Here is an 18,322-nt window from a genome sequence, read left to right on the forward strand (position 1 = left end):
CGATCTTTTCGGGGGCTGTCAGAACCTCTTAACCCTGCTCCTGGTTACGGCCCTGCCACCAGGTACCGCTGAGGATGTGTCCCTAGGAACGGCGGCTACTAGTTACAAAGTGAGAAGCGATACTTAGGGTTGCTAGATTCGACAGCGACCTTCTGGGCGGTGCCCCTTTACACTGTAATATAATTTACACCCTTAAATGCGAAAAAGGGTGTAAGTGTGTTTATAACGTACACCCTTAGGGTGTCAGTTATATAAATCACACCGTAAGAGTGTGAGTTAAGACACATTTACACACTTTCTCACTTCAGGGGGTGTAAATTATTTTACAGTGTAGGTGTAAATATGCCGAAGCAAATGTGAAAATGAACAGGCGAATTTCTCTTTACAATAGTATAATAAGGCGTCCGCTCTATCTTGTGAAGGAGAATTTACGTGTAATGAATGAAACGACCTTTACCTGGAGACCATACGGAGCCACACGAAGCGGTCACGGCAACTGCGGTGGCTTCTCATTCACGTCGCACGTATTACACACGATGCCTAGAATGCCGACTTAGGTTTCCCTGTCTAAATCTAATCTAGTATTAGCCTACACCGGACGAAATGGATGAAGTTCCTCGCCGTTATATACAGAATGCAAAAAAAAAAAAAACATGGACCTCTATTCTCAAAAAATCACTTAGGCCAGAATTGTTCGTAAGAGCAAATTCGAGCTAATCATGATGCTGGACATATTAGTAAAGGCGGCCAGCCAATGGCCAAGAGCACCCGCGCACGAAAAGCTTTGTGTCTTCAGCCAGTGGTGATGCGGAACGTTTCATTTGGCCATTTTGGCGCTTCAATGTCGGAAGCAATACTTTGTTAGGCAACTTGCAACGAAGAGGTTTGCCTGCGCAGCAGATAATGTTCCCCGAATGACGATGATAGCGTGAAACGAGTCGCGCCTTGTGTGCTCGCATTTCTAAGCGACGTTGATCAGTGGCCAAATTCACGAACACTCTCATTCGGAAGCGCTCTTTGCCGTTAATTGGTCGGCCGCCATCGCTAATAATACGTCCAGCATTAGGATTATGTGCAATTTTCTCTTACGAAATATTCTAGCGAGTAAGAGGGTTTCGTGAATACGGACCCTGATGGACAATTGGTGATACGCTTGTGGGTCCGTATTCACAAAAAAGTACTTACGCTAGAACTGTTCGTAAGAGCAGATGCCAACTAATCGCGTCATTCATGCGATGCTGTTACCGAATGCTGCTGGCCAATAGCAAGCAGCACTTGCGAACGAAAGGCTTCGTGAATTCGGCCCTGAATAGCGGAAGGAGTCGCCTAGGTGCAGAGCAGTTGTCGGCCCAGGCTGTCCGTTGTTAGCCCCGCCTCCATCAAACAGCCTAACCAACCAACCAAGGACGAAATTAAAATAAATAAAACAAAGCTACCGGCAATTTTCGTATGACGGCATGTAGTCTGAGAGCCTGTCTTACGATTATTAAATTTTTACGCGTCTCGTGCCAGAGGCGCTACCAAACAACAAATGAAAACAACCAGCAGTCAAAACACTGTGCGCTTGTCTAATACCGCGAAGAAAAACGGGGATGGGGCGCAGTGGGGCGTGAGGGGATACTGTTAAGGAAACAGTAACCTAAAGACATCCATAAACCTGCGGGTAATGTAGTCACTGAAAAAAAGAGAAAAAGCAGGCATTAGGTCTTCGGATAAAAACAATACGCCAAATATTTTCAGACCTCTTCATTATCCGCCTTTGAAGTCTAGCCCGTACTGCCGTCTTCCTTCCTACTTCCTCTCCCGCTGAGCATTGATTGATTGATTGATTGATTGATTCTGCAGATCCACCGGTCTTCAAAAAGGACGATGAACGGACACTGTACGAGGTGATGGCCGGCGCCACGGTACGGCTCCGGTGCGTCGTCTCGGGACAGCCGCGGCCGTACTTGGCCTGGTACCACGAAGAGAGCGAGCTGACGACCACGCCACGCGAGAACATCCGCGTGTCGCGTCACACGCTCACCATCCAGAACGCGCAGCCACGCGATGCCGGCCGCTACTTCTGCAAGGCGAACAACGGCCTCGGCGAAGCCTGGAAGAACTTCACGCTGCGAGTCGGTGAGTGATGCTGGCTTTGCACTTGGCGGTCGCTCCACGTGGGACTTGAAGGCGCGCTAACGAGGAGCGCGTAACCTGGTTTACTGACGTTATGGAGGCTAACTAACCACCGAGGGAAGTGAAGACGAGTCCTGCAAGAAATGCGGAAGTGATGCAAACCATTCAGCCAGCTGAAAAGCGGCGATGAGAGCCAGACTAGTGCGTGAATAGACACCCGTAACCGCATTCGAAACGTCACGGCCTCCTCGCATAATGGGGCGACTGGTGAAAGGTGCGACTAGTTGGCGCGGATCCACGATATTTATGGGCAGCGCGACGCGGACAAATGAAAGGGGGAACAATTAAGCCAGCAGACAGCGCGCGCCGTGTTCGCTGTTCTTCCTTTTCTCTCCGTTGGCTCGCGCTGCCCATTTCTGTCATCAGCTACTCTCCGCGAGCGCGTCACTCACGCACAGTTTGATCATGGCCAAAGTGGCACTCGGTTCTATGTGGTCAGTAATTGCAGCGCGAATAATAATAAAAAAAAAAGTACAATGTGACTGACGGCTGTGCGACGAGGCGCAGGACATTAAGATTCTCAACTGTTTACCGTGCTACATACCGTGATGAATTTCTCGGAATAAGTATAAGCAGTGCACGCGAGTCTGCTCACCGCTTCAAAACGCTGCAGAGAAAGCAATGGTTTATGCACTCCAACTCCATAAATAGAGCCGTTCCAGCCCTCGCGCTCTCCCCACATGGCCAGGCACGGCGCGCGCCCGCGGGCCTCGCTGCGCCGCCATCACTGCGTCAGCGATGACGCGCCTTTGACGGCGCGCTGGCGCTGCTGCCCCGGCGGGCTGCATTCGTGCACTGCTTCTTCATCGTGGCTCCTTCATCGGCGCTGCTATTCTGGGGGCTGGCTCGCGCCCCCGGCACGCCGTTTCAAAACTCAATGTTGCACCGGGCTCGAACTACGCTGGCCTTATTTCCAGTAGCGTAGGTTTCTGCTGCAAATAATGCTGGGCCATCCGAAGGGCCTCTGGTGCACGTCGGCGATACGAGAATGTCGGGTTTGTAAATCCGGGCGCGCGAAGAACGCGTCGCGCGCGCTCACTGAACGACAAGCGGTTTTGTATTGATGCATTACGGAAAGGTTCGATCGAACAAGACTATATGTGCTACGTCACCGCTGATTCCCACTTTATTTCTGTCCTCTCTTTTCTTTTTCCCCACTCTTAGTATAGACAGTTTTTACCATCGAACTCGCCCAAGCTTTGCAATTAGGCCAACTAATGAGTTCAATATCACTGAAGTGCAAGCTCTTGGTTCGTCTCTTCTTTCTTTTTCTGTACACACAATTTTATTTTTGACATACTAGGCGCTGCCGCTATGCTATTTTATGTTATGAAATCTGAAATATGATATGGGGCCTTGCGCACATTGACTATTATTACATGTGTTGATAGATATGAAATACAAGAGGAGTAGTCAAAGACTGTGCTGGGACTTCCGGCCTAGGTTAGGTGGTGAGAGGAATTACTACATGGCAGCAAAATAGAGCAATATCATATAACGAGATTAACAAACAACTCAAAAAGTAGAACTAAGGTAACAGACACGTTGAGCATAAGTACAAAAAAAAAAAGAAAGAAGGAAAAACAAGGGAAACTAATATTAAAAAAGAAAAAAGTGCGAGTATGAACAATAAATGATCTTAAAACATTTTAAGATCCTTTTTGAATTTATATGTGACGTTACACTCTTTTATAACTAAAGGCAAGGAGTTCCACAATGAAATGCGAATTTACTGTAATTAGTGCGCACTTTAGGCAAGTAAAATTTTTCTTATATACAAACCTCGTAATGTTAGCATTCAGTAAAGACGATAATGAAATTAGGTCAACCGGGAGCTGATTGCTGATCAGCCTATAAAACAGTAAGCCCAAATTATAGTTAATTATCTGAGATACGGTGAGCATGTTATTACTTCATCTAGTTTATGCTTACAATGTTTACGGCATGTATACTTATTTAGTGTTCTTCTTAACCAGGGGTTCTATATGTTTTACAATTTCGGATGGTAGAACAATTTACAGTAATTTTTTAGTCGACAACTCAAAGTGAGTTCTTTACTGTCGAGACCTGGTCCGGGTTCTTTTGCGGGTTGCTCCCTCCAATGATAACACTTTAAAGAATGCTCATCCTTCGTCGGGTAATTTACTTCATTTTTAATGTCATATTATCATATGTTCCAAGAAAGTGTCTATTTAAAATTTTTTTTCCAGCTTACATATTTCTTTGTTAATTTGTCACAAATTATTGCTGACACACGTGCATTTAACTTATTAACACTTCAACGAGTGTGCTAGTCTAGAACGCTTCTTCATCGGCGATGGCGGCATGATAAATCTAGATCTAGTACACTCTGGTAAAAACGTTAGTCTTGCGGTATGTTTGCATTTTTTTGACGTGCGTATGACTGTATTCCTACTGACAAGAATGGACATTTGACGCGACTTATTGCAGTGTCGTGTCCATGTGGTTGCCCCACACGCGACAGCGCGACAGCGTCTGCCTGCCGCATCGCTTGAGTATCGCGTGCATGCGTCGTTGCCTCTTTACAAAAAAGGAGGGACAAGCACAAAATACGCACTTTTGTGGCTTGAAGTTCTGGGGTCAAATGATAGCGGTGGTGCCGGTGGAGAGGTGCTTTCAGTCGTTGGATGTTACTGGGATTAACGGGCCCTTGTATATGGTGCTACGACATGAGAGAATTCCAACCTTGCATGGGATTATCTGTTCGAGGCTTGTACATGCACGATGGCTTAAGCAGCAGCTCATATTTGCGAAACTCGTCAGCATAGAAGAGTTTCTCAAAGAGGCAGAGCCTAAGGTGTTTTCAGCGCTATTCGAGGTTGGCTAAGCCAAGTGTTTGTTTCATTGAGGAAACGCTAGAACTGCGAGGATAGTCGAAAAGGATGAAACGGATGAAATGGATTCAACTTTCTCAAGTGTTGTGCAGGATAGCTACTATAATTTCCCACCGAAAGCTGATTTACCGTTTGTCGTATTGCGCCGTCCTATTTGGGGCATATATAGATTGTATAGCTTGTATGTATATTTATCGTACAACTTCTATACTCCGCGGTCTATAGTCCGAAAAATACGGTAGTTCAAAAAATAATTTTCAAAGCATCCTTTTCAATGTTCTCGAAACGGTTTGGCACCGCGCGCAAAAAGAAATAAAAGGAAACAGCTACACTTGATCGCTTTTTATACCTTTGGGAACCTGCCGACATTTCACTACAATAACGTGAGCAAGTGAAGTCCATCAAAGATAGGGACCGTCATTCAGAGGTTCCCGCACTTTCTAAACACAGCTCTCCCAATTTACCTTTTATTTATTTATTTATTTATTATTTATTTATTTATTTATTTTATTTAACCTCCCAAAGCAACACTGACGCTTGAGAGCACATCGTAGCGAAGAGCTGCGGATCAATATTGGCCAGGGTACCTCAACGCGCATAGCATCCGCCCCCATCGGAATGTGGCCTCTGTAAACGGCGATCGCCCCCGTGGTCTGCTACTCAGAATGCTATAAGCCGGGTGCAAAAAAAATCGGTTTTGACCCTGAAAGGTTGAGGCCTTTCATATATATATATATATATATATATATATATATATATATATATATATATATATATATATATATACTTGCTCTTCCGAGCAATTCCAGCGTAAGAGCTCTTTTTGTGAATACGGGCCCCGCACTTGAGTCCTGCACCGTGAGTATCCGCCCGTCCCGCTTCATATTACGGGTATGTAAACAGTAGAGGTATGCTTTTTAAGCAAATACTCTCCAAACGTAGGAATAATTGGCGGAGCGCTTTGCAGTATTTACACGCGTGTTCATTTCATTTCGGGCTTTTCTCGCAGCAGATGGTAGATAAAGCTAGTAGCTGATTAAAAAGGCAGTATGTGGGACGCAAAGCTCTTGTAGATATTCAGGCTGAAAAGAGTCCGCCGAAAAAGAGCACGTGACCGTTTTCTTTTTTTTTCTTTTTTCATACGAAGTCGGAAGGCCCCATTGGATTAAAAAAAATTCGTGATTAAAATTACAGTGAAATGTCTCTGAAGGTGAGTGTCTTCTCAGTTCCAATTTAAAAAAAAAAACTTGCTCTTCTTTCAGAAGTCCTTTCTCGAGACCAAGGAAAAGCCCCGGACAACATTCTTTACACGAGAAATGCAAGTGCGGTTACCGCGCCTTCTGTCGATGTAACAGCAGAAATCACGGAAAAGCTAGGTGGGTCATTTTTTTTTTCTTTCGGATAAGTTTCGCGTTACATAGGCGCCGCTGTTTTCCGCAGGGTGTTCCACAATACCGCATGCTTGGGTCAACAAAAATGGAAAACACAAGAGAATCAATTATGTGACCAGTTTTTTTTTTTTTTTTGGCGTCCGAAAGCTGCAAAGTGAGGGACGCTGTGGTAAAGGGCTCCGAATAATTTGGATCACCTGGTGTCCTTTAAGTATGATTTAAATTTAGGTACATGAGCGGGGTTTTATTTTTTTCCTTTTCACTCTTTCCCGATCTTCGCCGCAGCCGAGAATTGAACCCGTAAGCTCGCGCAGAGCGCAGTAACTCCGCAGCCACTGAGACATTGCTAATGGCGAACAATGAAGACGTAGACCATACGCAAGCGAAGTGCTTCTGATGCTCTTTGACAGCGTACTAAGAGAATGCGGTACACTACACGAGGCGACAATCGCTGCTTCGCGAAATAAACGTTATTATGGTATTATATCATAGCATTATAGTATAACCGAAATTCGAGAACTACGAGTGTCCAACTTTACGTGGAGTCGACCTTTCAACATGTTTACACGCAGCGGTGCGGAATGGCAAAAAAAAAGTAAAAAATAAATAAAGGATAGATATATTCAATTGATTAGACCTGTATACCGCATGTCTGACGCCTGCCGCCTAAGCGGCGTAGTATGCCTTAGTTGGCACGCCTGACAATCATTTGTGGCTATTCTTCATATACTCATCGTTGCAAATTTACAATCTTGACGCAATATTATCTCCCGGCAACTATCTGGATATGTGACACAAGGTTCAAGATATTGTGAATAGTAGCACTGAGAACTGTTTTCAATTTTTTTCCTTTTTATGTTATCGTTGACATGTGCGCGAAAATAAAGTTTTCCCAAAACAAAATTCGCGGCAGAAATAATTAAATGAACTGTGTTTTATTACCCAAACTCGTTCAGTCCTGAGTTTAGTCCTCCAAGTATATATGCCTGGTTCAACACAACGTGATAGTCGCCCATAATTTTCCGCGAAACAGATGAGGATGCTGAGCAAGGGCGCGTGGGGGTCGGGGAGAACTGGCGAAATCCACAGGACGCAGCTTCTGTCCGTTTACTTACTTCTATTTCTTGGCCGTGTTTCCCTCTGCCCTTTCAGAGCCACCGACGTTCGTAAAGGTGAATCCTCAGTTGGTGGTGCAGCCTGCTGGAAGCAACGTGGTGTTGCCATGTATCGTCAAGAGCAACCCACCGGCGAACATCACGTGGCTCAAGAACGACCAACCACCAACGCGACTTCTGGGAAAAAAGGTACACCGGAGCGTGCCAGCCTTTTTCTCAGTTCGCTTCCTCGCAAAGCACCGGAGTGAAACAAGATGGGGGAAACCTACAGGGTTCACTTTCACAGTGTCTGGTGCACGGAGGCCAATCGCTCGAAAACAACATGCTAACCAGTACGAACACGGCGAGGCAGTCCTCGTCCAAAAATTCTTTGATTGTCTCAACTCGATTGCTCGGTTCGGAAACGCACCTTCGTTGGTTTAATCCTGTAGGTTCGGTAGGACATCTTATCTTTTATGTCACGTTACCGCCTGTCTGAACCAAAGAGCGAACGAACAAGCCCGAACGAACACGGTGGGCCCATTTGGTAGCTCATAATTGATGTTCGTAGTAGAAGAAGACACAGTGGGAACCCACCACAGCTCCCATAGTGCTCAGCGTTGCAAGGGCTCTTGTGACATGGCTTTCTAAAAGGCACGCTCGGTGTTGGCGAACCAAGTCCTTGTCTTCGTGCACTAATACTGCCCCTCGTGTCACACGGAGCTCGCAAAATACTGCGCGCGTCTTCCGGCAGTTGTGCCGGTCATATATCAGAGCCGCCACTGAAGTCGGCATATACTCAGTGGCAGATCTTCGAATTCAGCCATGCATGTCAGTCAGTGTTCCTCGTTAATCGATAAAAGCATCGCGGGAGTGACAGCGCGCGTGACATTCTACTGGAAGCGGGTATAGTTTTGCCAGGTAGCATAGATGCAACGACGTGCACACCTGTGGGCTATGCATGAGTTGCCGAAGAAAACTCACACCTCCACGAAGGCCTGTCGCGTCCGAATGCATAAGCGTCAAGAAGTGAGCACGACAGTCAGCATGGCGCGCACTGTGCTGGCAGTGTCTACAGCCACTGTAGCTACTTTATCATTTAAGGGAATCGTGCCATACAGCAAAAAAAAAAAATTGAATTCCAAGTTTAAAAAAAGCTATCCTGGAATAATTTCTCGAAAATATGCAGTTATGACTGAACTAGGGCCATTTGACGCAATAAGCCATGGACTAATTAATCCTACGGTCAAGAAAGACGACTCTGTGAAACACGTTGCGATGGGGAAAGTTGGGAAGGGGTGTGTAAAAAATGGGTGGAGACGAGTCCACACAGCTGCGGGCCCAGCTTGACGGGATCCATTCAGCTCCGTCGATCTCTAGTTCGAAGACCACAGAGCAGCCATATAGAGGCCGCAACGGGAGCCCCACTCTATTTACACTGCATGCTCCTCTCTCTCTCTCTCTCTCTCTCTCTCTCTCTCTCTCTCTCTCTCTCTCTCTCTCTCTCTCTCTCTCTCTCTCTCAGACTCTCAGTAGGGGTTTTGAGCTTCTTGAATCTCGGATCAGTTGTAGAGCACGTGGCGAATCACCGGCGGGAGTCCGTCATTACGTGTCGAATACGAGTCCTTGGTTCTTTGCGACTGCGTCACGTCATGTGTTGGTTCTTTGCGTTAAAAAACTGGAACGTAATGCCGCCACTTCTCCAGGATGTCTTCTATTTAAAGCAAAAAAAAAAATAAAACAGCGACAACCAAGACGCAGGACCAGAAGGACGCGCACGCACACATACAAGTAAGTCCGGCGACTGCGTGTGTGGCGCCTTCAGGACCAGCGTCCTGCTTTTCGTTTTTTTTTTTTTCCCGCTTTAAGCATGAATCAACTGGCCCAGCAATTCACGCTCCTAAACAATGTCTTCTGTGAGCGCGAACAAACCTCGAGTGCGAGCACTTGCACTCGTTTTGGGATGCCCTTCTGCAGCGCGGGTCACTGGAGTCCCCTATACCGCACGTCGGGTTGCGGACGCCTCTGCCCACTATACGCTTTGAATCTGTCGGCGGTAGAGGATCAGGCTCAGTTCGAAGGAAGAGCGGCAATTCAGAGTTGTTCACAACCCTTGACGATATAAGTAAGTTAACGCAATTTTTGAATATGTAAAGCGTATGTAACGTTTAATTTATACGCCTACCAGTGACTATCACAACAACTACGGTTCAAATATGGCTTTCACATTTGCTGCGTTTTAGTCATTCGGCCTGGTTCTGAAAGCCTTGGAAGCGGCTCCGATTTTTCTTATTTGTTTCGTTTGAAGCGAAGTATACTAGTTTGTGAAACGTTTCCGACAGAGAAAAAAAAAATTAAATTATGGGGTTTTACGTGCCAAAACCACTTTCTGATTACGAGGCACGCCGTAGTGGATGACTCCGGAAATTTTGGCCACCTGGGGTTCTTAACGTTCACCAAAGTCTAAGTACACGGGTGTTTTCGCATTTCGCCCCCATCGACAGAGAAAACGAAGATTTAAAAATATTTTTTCAAGTGATGCGCAGGGAACTACTAAACAAAGTGAATATTATTAAAATCATCATACCAGTGTGCGCTCGTGGTGAAATGTCAATGACGATAATTTAGCTGTAAGGCTAATCATAGCTACTCAAGAAGGCCCTCGTCATGTTATGTAGGTGGAGGATGTAGTTTTGATGACCACCGCTCATCGAAGTGGAGATGAAACCGACCTGTCCTGAATTCTGCGCAGGTTATTTACCGGACGCACAAATTGTCATTGAATGACGTCATGGTGTCCGACGCGGGCAATTACACCTGCACGGCCATCAATTCTTTGGGCAACATCAGCTACACCTACACTGTTGAAATCAAAGGTTCGTGCGAAATTCTTCTCTCTCCCCCGGCGACCGACAGTAACGCGAACATTTCTAAACTAAATTATCTATACAAAGAATAATATTTTCGCGTAAAAGCACAAGCAACACTGCACTATCAGAAACGCACTATCAGAACGTATGAGTTGTTTGCTAATTTCCTCTTATATCATCATTTGACGTTTAGTAAAGAATAACTGTTGCACAAAAAAGTCCCGCCTTCTCGTTTATACGGAAGACGGGATTGCACACATCAGACATAGTATATACAAAAAAGCTCTGACGATAGATACTGTTCGTAAGAGCAGATAGGAGTCAAAGGTGATGTCGGGTATATTTTTATCATTTTCGAATGCGGCAGGTCAGTGGCAGACAGCGCGTATACAAACGAAAAGGTTCGTTGATTCGGCCCCAATTATGTAAGTGTTCTCTTTGTAAGCCTACAAACACCTATCGAGATGCTATTCTGCCACAAAAAGTATCCTTAAGACTGATTTTATCTGATCGTCACTAATTCAAGAAGAGGAATGATCTGTGCTACTTGTTGACTCAGCTAGCGCAGGGATCTTATGCTAAGTTTTAGGCATGAATAATTTCTTACACGGGTTTCCGCAGGCAGAGTGCTCTAACTATACTATCACTTCCCTAAACATAAAAAGTTCAGAACAAAAGAAAAAGTCCTTGCAAGTTGCTTCAGCCGCTTTTCTGGGGATATTTTGGAGCTAACGAATACCCTAACGCTTACAGAACGAATTCCACTTCGGCCAATCATTTACGAGGACTCCATCCAGAACCTGACCGTGTACGCCGGACAGCAAGCACGCTTCGAATGCCGCTTCATAAGCGACCTGCAGCCGCACATTCGCTGGCTGCGGCATTACTCCGTGAACGGCTCATACTTCCAGAACGACGACGAGACTACTCCTTACGTCAGTGTCGTTCAGGTAAGCATGATGAAACGCTGCACTCCGTCCCATTTGAAATCACCGAACGCTAATGCGCATGATGTGATTATTCGATTTTTCTTGCTTGCTTTTCATTGCGAAAATAAGGAATCGGTAAGTACTTAGATGCGATACGTGCGCCTTAGGCAAACGTTCAAGCGTGTGTCTAATGACAACTGAAAAGTCTTTTTTTTTTTTCGAGCTTAGTTTTTCACGGTGTGATTACTTACCTCTCTCGCAGAGTGCGAATCAGAGCATATATGATCCTCGAGTCCTCGTGATCGACAACGTGACGATGGATGACGAAGGCTGGTACACTTGTCTAGTTGGCAATAGCGTTGGCATCAGCAACAAGAGCGTCTATTTGAATGTTGAGCCATGTGAGTACGGCGTGCTTTTACTTTGGCTTGTCATTCGATTTGCTCGTCCTTGCGTGTTCGCGCTTTGTGTTCTACATAAGTGCGTTGTAGTCCAGAACGTTATCTGCATGATTGTTACGACAGTACACGCATTTGGTGGTTTGCTGTCCAAGTGCTAGCGAAGTTCTGATTGGTGACCTTCAACGACGTTCCTTGTTTTACCACTGCTAATCACGTAATGGTTCATCGTATTTAAGGCTTGAGTACAATGGCGACGGAAGCATGGGAAGGGGGGAATGTCGTCGTGTCTCAGGCTTTGGGATGACTGTCACTGCTGATACTCAGCCTCACAGCCAGCTCAATGGTGGAAAAGCGATCGCTCTCCCACTATATCGCCTCCCAGCTGCCTCACATACCGACGGCTCTGCTCGTGCAACTGAGCAGTCAGCCGAGGCCGGAGGTGTTGTGCGTTGATGTCAGCTGATGGAGGAAGGGAGGGGGATGCAGTCTGTTGCGAATGAATGCAATGAACAGAAAAGCAAAGCTGGATTTATTTACTGACTGCCCCCATTGTTGGCACCATATACAATGCTATTGCATGCTGAAGAAATTAAGCCACTTGAAACCCTGTCACCTGAGTACCCTGTCCTAATTTAGTATTTTGACGGAAACTCACTGGTGAAGCACAATGCTTTCTCCGAGAACCAGTCACCGGTGACTGTCTCCAAAAGAGAGGGGCCGCAAACGCAGCCGATCGAATTGATATCACGATGAGGTTTTTCATGGCAGTCTTCGCGTGTGTGCAGTGCCGCAACCCGAGAAGTCCAGCTTCACGATGACGCTCCTCAAGCACCCATGGATGTTGGCGCTGGCCACTGTGCTGGGCGTGAGCGCCGTTGTGGGCGTCATCACCACGCTCGTCTGCCGCTCTGCCATGCTGTCACTGCAGCAGAAGCTCGACGTAGCCCAGAAGCAGCATGTGGTCGTCCGCAAGAAGGTCATCCTCGAGCGCCAGATTTCGGTGAGCATGCCGCACGCATGCCTCGACCGATGGGCCCCCAGTGCCCGCCAGCACTTGAGATCACACTCATAACTACTTGCAATATCAGCACTTATATTGTTCTGCTCGCGCGGATGCCCGAAACTCGCCACAAAAGCGAGGCTGACAATGTCAGAGTATTTCTAACATTCTTGCGTGCCGTCGCGTCTTGCGTATCCGCGGATCCAAAGAAAAGTCTACGCTTTCCCAGTGCAAGAGCGAAGAAGCGCAAAGTTTTTATTATAGCGTTGCTTACGTGCTGCTGCACCTTGTGATCTTATACTTACACCAAGCGACTGGCGAATCTACAAGCAAGCAAATAAATATATTCTGCGCTCATGTCTTAACAGGATTCTGGGCACTACGAAGACTCATCAGTAGCCCCACTGGTCAAGATCGACCACCAGAGGGGCTTCATGCCTTCGGAATTGAACACCGTCTGCGAATACGAGTTGCCTCTGGACCCCGAATGGGAATTTGCCAGAGAAAGGTAGGTGCCACTGCCTTTCACCAAGCAAGACGCGGTAAAATGTCACCGCTAAAATTTCCTTACACGATGTTGAGCTGTGGTGGACCAATGTAATATACGTGAACATTCGGGTTAACATTAACGCATATACTATATTAAGAAAGGCAACAAGGTCAACTCGAATACAAGGCCTGATTTGTTATCGTCCGCTGGATAAGAGGGAAGGCGATGCAGAAAGAGAGGCTGAGCTGGCAGTACTTATTGTTTTTATTAATATTGTTCTACTGATCATTGTTATGTCCTAGGAACGTTTCGGTGTTGTAAAACGTTCCCGATGTCACCAAAAATTGTTAATTTCAGCACTGCTTCCTGACGTAGAACTAAACAAAAGCTTAAAAGGAAGCTTTAGCTCGGGTGCTCCTACGTAAATACATGCAAAAGGGGACTTCGTTTTTCTCGGCAACCACCGCACCAAATTTGACGAGGTTTGTTGCATTTAAAATAAAACTTAAAATCTAGTAACTGTTAGTTTCCAATTCCTTATTTAGCTCGTCCATTTTTTATTAAAAATAGGCGAAAATCGCAAATTTTCAGAAAAGGAAACCATCAAGTTTACAGCTTTCTAACTCAGGGAAGAAAATAGATACCACAATTATGTGAATTGCATCTAATAGTACATCTAAAGCGGACAAAATTGATATGTTATAGATCAATCTCAAAAAAGTTAGTAATAAAGAAATACACTTTTTTCAGAACCCTTCTACACAACGTAACGAATTCACGTAAGATATAAATTGACATATCGAATTTGTCCGCTTTGAAGAATCTAGTGGATGCCGCACAGGACCGCGATATCTGTTCTTGTTGCAGAGCTATAATTTGCAAGCCTTGTGCTTTTATATTTTTCGAACTTTCGAATTTTTGAAAATTCTTTTAACGAAATTTAGGCCCTAAGTAGAAAATACGCTTGCAACGGTCACTAGAATTTAACTTTCTCTCTCAAATACAACAAATTTCATTAGAATCGGTCCGGCGTTATCTCAGAAAAGCCCGTCGGAGTCGGGCCCGAGCTAAAGCTTCCTCTTAAGAACGGAAACAAACAAAAAGGAGGCTAAGTCGAAATTGACCATTCGTTGTCCCGAGTACAAGTAAACACGAAATAAATGCTAAGCCAAAATCAAATTGCGCCATCTAATCCAATACTTGGGCGTATTAACAAAAAGGGCAAATTTATATGCTTCCGAAATAGTCCCTCCCGACAACCCTCGCGGCAGCTAGGTACAGCGCGGTTTGATCCAAGTGCACGCACGAAACGTTTTCTGGTGTAACACACCCTGCCCAAAGCGTCGTTCTGCGTGCTTCCACGATGCCTTCGCTTTCCGACGCCGCAGCAGTAGGCGTCCATGCTGTGAGCGCGCCTAACGTGAAAAGCACGGATGTTGACATGACGGTCACTCCGAGAGGTTGTGTTTTAGGCGTCCGTGGCTTCGATGGCGCTGACACTCACGACTTCTGCGATGCTATTGCCACAACCAAAGTGCGGGCATTTAACATGAGATGCCAGCTGCAGCCGTTTTACAATATCTAGGTTTTACCACAGAAGCATTTTTTCTCGAGTTCTCCCGCAGGCTTCCTTTTCACGAAAACCACGTCATCGCCCGACATGACTCAACACAGGACAACACACAATAACGAGTCAGTGTATGTACGTATAGCCATCTGTATTACCGCTATACTGATTTGGAATTACGGAATTGCGGAACGAAACAACATATATGCTACCTAAATATCCTCACCGCAACAAATATACGCCCATCAAGCGCATAATTCTTATAATAAACCCAATTGATTTCTTTGAGGTGGTAATACATATTTAAATGTCATATACTTGCAAACATATTTGTGACAATTTTCACTCTCCCTATGGCATTCAGTGACCGCAGCTTCTGCAGTAGCATAATTTGGTTCTAAAATTATATACAGTCAACTCCCGTTAATGTAACCTCGGTATTCGACTTTTCGCGTAATTCGAATGCATTGTAAAGTCCCAGCATGAAAACATATATTGCATATGGAAGGAAAGCTAATTTAGTTCGAACTCGGAAACATGCCGCTTCGGTTAACTCGACCCCCACCGACCCGCACCGCGCCTGGCCCTCAACTGCGCAGCGGTCACTGTAGGCTTGAAAACACAAAAAATTCAACAGGCGATGCTGGTATACTGCTTCCCTAGGCGCGAAGCTGTTTTGTATAAATTCAGTTTTACCTTTTAATTGGCGACGCTTCTTCCACCCGTGAAACAATCCGTTGCCGCGTCGTGTCACGCTGAGCCAGTGTTTAAACATGGCGCTCTTCGCCTCATGCTGGTTGAGTCGCGCGCTTCTAGACAAGAAACAAAAAGACATTAGGCTATTTCAAACATTTAAAAAAAAACTCAGTGCCCTTCCGCTATGTGAAGAAGGATGACCAGCGAAGCTGTGTATGTGGGTCCCTTAATGGCGAACTGCACCTCCGCCGTGGGCCGACCCGGGATTGCACTATCTTCGGGATCGGCCCACGTATGGCGAGTGCTTAACGCCTGCTTCACCTCCGCCGCGGGTCGGCCCGGCATTGCATTCTCCGGGATCGGCCCACATATAGGGAGTTTCTTTTGCTTTTGTGTGTGTGTGTGTGTGTGTGTGTGTGTGTGTGTGTGTGTGTGTGTGTGTGTGTGTGTGTGTGTGTGTGTGTGTGTGTGTGTGTGTGTGTGTGTGTGTGTGCGTGCGTGCGTGCGCGTGTGCGTGCGTGTGTCTGTCTGTCTGTCTGTCTGTCTGTCTGTTTGTCGTCACAACTGAAAGAAAAAAATTAGGAGTAGCGCTTACGTTTCCTGTCAGCTGATTTTTTCTTTTAATTCAGAGCTAATACAAACATGTTTCTTCTTTACATATGTGTATTAGAACGCTGTGTTTCCTCCTGGGTCATTTTTCTTATACGGTTTCATCGTGCGCTCTTGCGCAAGTGGGAGTGCGGGGATGGCGGTGTATATTAGTACTATAGCGTCGCGGTGCCGTACGCTGAGGCAAGCACGCATTGAAATACCTTACATCGTGAGTAAAGTGACATTAATTCCTTCAGGCTGGTCCTTGGCAAGCCTCTGGGAGAAGGAGCGTTCGGCCAAGTGGTCAAGGCAGAGGCGTACGGCCTTGGCGACAAGGAAGGACCCACAATCGTAGCCGTGAAGATGCTGAAAGGTGAGAAGTCATTATTAGAAGAAGATAGGGCACGAATTTACTAAATCATCAGGCATATTGACTGCACCAAGTCTAAGGTCTGACTTAAGGCTTGTGCTATGAGCACAAAGAATTTCAACCAGCAGAGACGGCATCGTTTAGTAGTCAGCGATTAGTAAGTTACTCTTTACAGCTAGCAGTGCGTATAGAAATGCTTTGGCTGGCAATGTGACTTATTTGTCTAGAATTGTAAAAAATAAACAACTACGACTCGATATCTGCATTCACCAATTTTGTAGATACAGTCGTCTTTTGTTTCTTTTCTCTTTGACATGTTGCGATTTTAAATTTCATGGGTAAATAAAGGACAGGCGTCGAAGAGATGGCTGCACGACGTGATAAAATCACATTCCTCAGAGCGACTATTTTTCGCAGATGGGCACACTGACAGTGAAATGGCCAACCTCGTTTCCGAGATGGAGGTGATGAAGACCATCGGAAAGCACATCAACATCATTAACCTGCTTGGATGCTGCACCCAAGACGGCAAGTAAAATTATTTTTTTCAACGGAATACAGTCGGTCGCGGCAATCCAATCGCTCTTTTTACCGTGTTGATGCACCCTAAATATTTAGCAGGCTGCCTGCCGGCATGGCATCAAGAGTAAAGTGAAAGAATGGGCAGCAGTAATGCTAAGTGGTAGGCCGTGTGCCAAATGCTCATATGTTTCGCACATACAACGATACGCGACGGCGGAGTTATATAGAAAGGCATCGCGGCGCCTGCATGCTTTCGGCCGCAGTTGACACCCATGACCTTGCCGTATGTTAGGGAACTGCAGTAGTGTGTAAACTGATCAAGGATGATTAAGGACGTCTCTTACAGTGTTCGAAAGTACCGTGGATCTACTCACAAACATGCACACGTCAAATTTGTTAAGTACGTCTTGCGTGTGTGCTTTTATAGAGCATTGTGTGTCATCACGGCGTTCGGTTAGCACGTGAATATCGGCTAGCCAGGACGTTAATCGTCGCGTGCCTTACATATTCTCTGCAGGCCCGCTTCAAGTGATAGTCGAGTACGCTGCCCACGGAAACCTCCGCGACTTCTTGCGCACCCACCGTCCGAGCTCTGGTTACGAGCAAGCTATCGGGGCTGACTTGAAACCAAAGACGTTGACGCACAAGGACCTGGTCTCGTTCGCCTATCAAGTCGCTCGTGGGATGGAATACCTCGCCTCGAAAAAGGTAAGCTATGCAGGTTGACACGCGTTTTCTGTCACGTCGTCGCAGTCACGAGTGCGTGTAAACTACAATGCGGAGAAAATCAATCCTGCGCCGAAGTCGTTAAGCACAGCGGGCGCTCGCTGCTATATAGGCGTTTCAATATTATGTTGCACGAGTGGCTCCTCTTCTGTGGACTGTCCAGAACTTATTTCCTGTGCGAGTTTCTATCCTTTTGAGGATTGTTAACACACTGTTTTGCAACCAAGATGTCGTTACACCAGTCGACGCACTGAGCTACTCGCGTTGATAGATGTTATATGCTTGTTATAGCATAGCCGAAAGCTTTTTTGTGGACGTGCTAGCACCGGGTACTTTTTTTTTTTTTTTTTTTTGCGAAAGCGCTGGATTGGTGACTACCGTGCAATCCGCTATTTTGAACTGGTACAGCAGGGCTTGAGCGTGCCTCGATTCTTTTTGCGCAGTGCATTCACCGGGATTTGGCAGCGAGAAACGTGCTAGTCGTGGAGAACAACGTTATGAAGATTGCTGACTTCGGTCTGGCGCGTGACTTGCACAACATCGACTACTACAAGAAGAAATCAGACGTGAGTGCCATTGCGGCCTCTCTGCCTTTCCATTCAAATAAGTTCTCTTTCTACTCATCAACGTGGAAAGCAGATT

At 46.0% G+C, this 18,322-nt stretch overlaps 1 protein-coding gene across 3 annotated transcripts in view; it reads left to right on the forward strand.

Annotated features, from left to right (window-relative positions):
* The window catches only part of LOC142566094 (fibroblast growth factor receptor 2-like), a 90,544-nt gene that overhangs the window by 65,546 nt on the left and 6,676 nt on the right, over nucleotides 1–18,322 (forward strand). For 2 of the 3 annotated variants that reach the window (XM_075676860.1, XM_075676861.1), the window contains 12 exons: nucleotides 1,846–2,121; nucleotides 6,296–6,409; nucleotides 7,577–7,728; nucleotides 10,271–10,394; nucleotides 11,142–11,338; nucleotides 11,580–11,718; nucleotides 12,504–12,718; nucleotides 13,087–13,226; nucleotides 16,320–16,435; nucleotides 16,850–16,960; nucleotides 17,472–17,662; nucleotides 18,124–18,246. In XM_075676860.1, the coding sequence (XP_075532975.1) occupies nucleotides 1,846–2,121; nucleotides 6,296–6,409; nucleotides 7,577–7,728; nucleotides 10,271–10,394; nucleotides 11,142–11,338; nucleotides 11,580–11,718; nucleotides 12,504–12,718; nucleotides 13,087–13,226; nucleotides 16,320–16,435; nucleotides 16,850–16,960; nucleotides 17,472–17,662; nucleotides 18,124–18,246 (1,898 nt within the window). The remainder of the gene's footprint in view (nucleotides 1–1,845; nucleotides 2,122–6,295; nucleotides 6,410–7,576; nucleotides 7,729–10,270; nucleotides 10,395–11,141; nucleotides 11,339–11,579; nucleotides 11,719–12,503; nucleotides 12,719–13,086; nucleotides 13,227–16,319; nucleotides 16,436–16,849; nucleotides 16,961–17,471; nucleotides 17,663–18,123; nucleotides 18,247–18,322) is intronic. The other variant, XM_075676862.1, reaches the window with a different exon arrangement.

This window comes from Dermacentor variabilis, unplaced genomic scaffold (assembly GCF_050947875.1).
Source record: "Dermacentor variabilis isolate Ectoservices unplaced genomic scaffold, ASM5094787v1 scaffold_12, whole genome shotgun sequence".
NCBI classification, from domain to species: Eukaryota; Metazoa; Arthropoda; class Arachnida; order Ixodida; family Ixodidae; genus Dermacentor; species Dermacentor variabilis.